Source organism: Primulina huaijiensis, unplaced genomic scaffold (assembly GCF_012295235.1).
Source record: "Primulina huaijiensis isolate GDHJ02 unplaced genomic scaffold, ASM1229523v2 scaffold207690, whole genome shotgun sequence".
NCBI lineage: Eukaryota > Viridiplantae > Streptophyta > Magnoliopsida > Lamiales > Gesneriaceae > Primulina > Primulina huaijiensis.
In genome coordinates, this window is record NW_027354961.1 from 1 (window position 1) to 3,428 (window position 3,428).

Genomic DNA, 3,428 nt, shown 5'->3' on the forward strand with positions numbered 1-3,428 from the left:
CAATTATATTTAATTTTCAACATACACATGGACCTCGTGTAAGGTTCATGAAGCAATCTAGTTCAGCGTCGTGGGATGTTAAGTTTTTTCACCTCCAAAAACGACAAATCAACCAAAATTTCAGATTATAGGATATTACAATTCTTCCCTCCGACAAATTCCTATGGCCCATAAATTTGGAGGCTAACATCAAATATGTTATCGACACAATCAAACGATGCATAAATATTCGAGTCAGAAATAAGGAATGATATTTCGATATAGATTAAAAACATTTCAAAAAAAAAATAAATATGTATGTATTGGCTTTTTACAATGTCTTTGTCCTATATAACAGCTACCATTTTGATGACATAAATGAGACAAAAAAGTAAAACAGAGGACGTTTTCTTGATGCTTTGAACTGCCATTGAACTTTAATGAATCATCAAGGTACTTACTTATGTAGGATAATCATACCATCAATATAATTAACAGTAGAGTTCGTTAGTAGGATCAGGAAGGTAGCTTCCACAAGTTCTTATGTGCTACCAGAATTCTCTCTGTTCCGTGTGATTCGGATTCTTTCTCGTGTATAGTAGGTTTCCATCTAATCGCACGAGCGATGCGAGCTGCTTTATCAATCACTTCTGGTGAATCTCGAATGACAACCGTACCTTCAGGGCGTAACATTCGATCCATTTCTACCATCAAATCCACAAGGTTACACCTGCATTTCAACCTAGATGATTAAGCTGGTGCAAAAAGAAGACATCCCCGATTGGAAGAACAAACAAGTCCAAACGAAAGACATCAAATTTCTGTATGTAGGTATAATGCTTCTGCTACTTTCACAAACAGAAAAACAAGTGAAGGCTGAAATTACTAGCAAGTGTTCTTAGGCCTTAGCTATATTATAGCTTGTTTGTGTCATGGAGACTTATTCCTGAGCAACCGTTCGAAGTCGAGTGATTATTTCCATTAAGAAGTTGGGCATCTATAAATTTCTCTCTCAATCACGCAAGAGATTAATGCTCAATGTCATAAAAAAATCTTAAACTGCAAAATAGAAAATTGATCTCATAGAATCATTTCCAGGAGAGAATAGTAAATGCCATAGAAAATATAACTGCAATTGTCTCAACTCTCAAAGTATGGGCTAATAAGATAAAAAGAAAAATGAGAAGGAGGCTCGATACTTATGCTAGCCGCGGAAATATTAAAAATGGCAAATAAACAATGGGACGAAGGGAAAGAATTGCCAACTGTAATATACACACACTTTAGAAAACACATAATATCCCGTTGGACTAGGAAATTAAAATAAAAAAACGGACACATGTATCAACACATATATGGGTATATCCGGACTCCGGTACATTTTGGTCACTGTTGGGCAGCAATAATTGCCCATGTTGGCAAAGCTATCAAAACGCAAGACTTGGACTGATGTTTGGTTAAATAATAAGTGCTCCATCCTATGATAAGTATCAAAGACAAAATCACATATTTGATTCCCTGGCTTGCAATTTAGAACAATTTTTTGAAGGTAGATTACTGGGAAATGATAACTGTCTTTGCAAGAAATGCGATCGAAATATGGTGTTTAAATTACTGTACAATAGATTCGAGATTGCATTTTACCACCATCTATTACCAAGAAAGTGGTCGATCTTACAATTACACCAAATTATTTTCGAACTTTCTTAGTTCTTCGAAAATATATCAAAATTTTGAAAGACATACAATCACATCACTCTTGTGTTTCTTATTTTCTTTATATCTAAACCACTGCATCCAATTCTTTTACAGTAAAAAAATTGATTACTAATTAACAACTAAATAAATACTAGTTTTCATTACATAGTTAAAAGGCATCTAGCCTTTTAACTTTTTTCTCATGAGTTCTTCGATTAAATTGTATAAGAATGAACAAGGAAGATCAATACCGACAACTATCATGGTCTACTTTGTTCAATTTTATTTGAAACTTGACAGCATTTATAATTACTAAATTTTTTAAGTTTTTTTGAGCATTGATTACATGCATGCATATGCAGTCGAAAAGTCTTGTTTAGTTATGTGCCTAAATTTAAAATAAAGTAGAATTAGTAGACTAATATACATTAAACGGTACATATCTTAACAAAATTTTAATATTTTTCATTCATACGAAATATGTGTTCGTATGTGTGTGTGTGTGTGTGTGTGTTGTATATATTTTGTATGGATGTGCCTACGTTGTGTCATGTTTAAAAACTTCAAAAAATTTGTGCCAGTCATATCCATGTTGCGTCTTATCTGTGTCCCTGTATGTGCTGGTGCAACAGGGATAGCCAAGTATCACCCAGTAGCAGAAAATGCACTTGAAATTTTCCTAGGGTGGTAAAGAGCCAACAAATAGTTAAGTTGAAAAAAGTGCAAAAATAATAACATACCTGCTCTTTCCAGAACTCAGATCCTTTATAAGAGATTCTATAGCAGCTACATGAATTAGATCGTAAGACCGAGGATAAGTGGAAAAAGGCTCACACCTGCATGCATCAGCCACAAGCAAGATTCAATTCAACAATCAGAATAGCTAACACTTAAAACATGCATATAGTGCATCTCAACTATTGCATTGAATGAATTTACTCCTGATTCATCTACCAGACTCTCTTTCACAAGCCTAAACAACGCCACAGAAAAATGGATACAACATAGAGTTGATTCTACTCACCAATCGTGGTAAACTCCAATAAGTCCACGATCATAAATGACATCAAGAATCGAAGGCTTGCGAGGAGGGACGACATTCATCACCCAAACAGGATCAGATGTTATTGCTGCAGCAAAACCTCCAAAGAATGCATTCATGTCCATGACATTTCGTATAGATGGAGTTCCTAGTTTCAAATTTAGCGAATTCTTGTAATAAGCAACCCTTCTTACCCATCTTCGATTATCAGCTTCGAACACATCCATTCCATTCTTCATGACACTAGCCCGTGAAGGAGCCTTTGTCAATCTATCGGGCCATTTTGGAATCATCCCAATAGCAAAATTTCCCTTGGCAGATGGTATCCGACTCACACATTTTTTCAACTTGAAAGACCTGCACATTCATTTACGTCAGTCCACAAAATATAACTGCCGAAAGCTAAAACCAACCACGTCACAGAAATGAATGTGTCATTTGCAAAATTATGAAGTTCAGGATCACCCGTCAGTCACAGAATAAAAAAACATGAGAACATTAAGACTGAATCATGTGCATTACCATGCAAAATTTGGATCAACAGATTCTTCACAAAAATGAAGTCCAAATTCATTCTGATTTAGAATACATGAATCCCCATTAGTCTTTTTCCAGATTGCTGTGTTTCCATCCACAACAATGATCTCATAACACAATGATCTGGCCACAGCCTGCAGATCATTCCATTCTTTGTCTTGTTTTTGCCACT

General features: G+C 35.2%; 1 protein-coding gene across 1 annotated transcript; it reads right to left on the reverse strand.

Annotated features, from left to right (window-relative positions):
- Positions 1-270: 270 nt before the first annotated feature.
- LOC140966688 (probable pectin methyltransferase QUA3) lies at positions 271-3,423 on the reverse strand (the record flags this gene model as incomplete). Its single annotated transcript, XM_073426939.1, has 4 exons — positions 271-709; positions 2,418-2,513; positions 2,702-3,076; positions 3,242-3,423. Coding segments are annotated over 4 exons (867 nt in total), but the record flags the coding sequence as incomplete, so codon positions are not given.
- Positions 3,424-3,428: the final 5 nt, after the last annotated feature.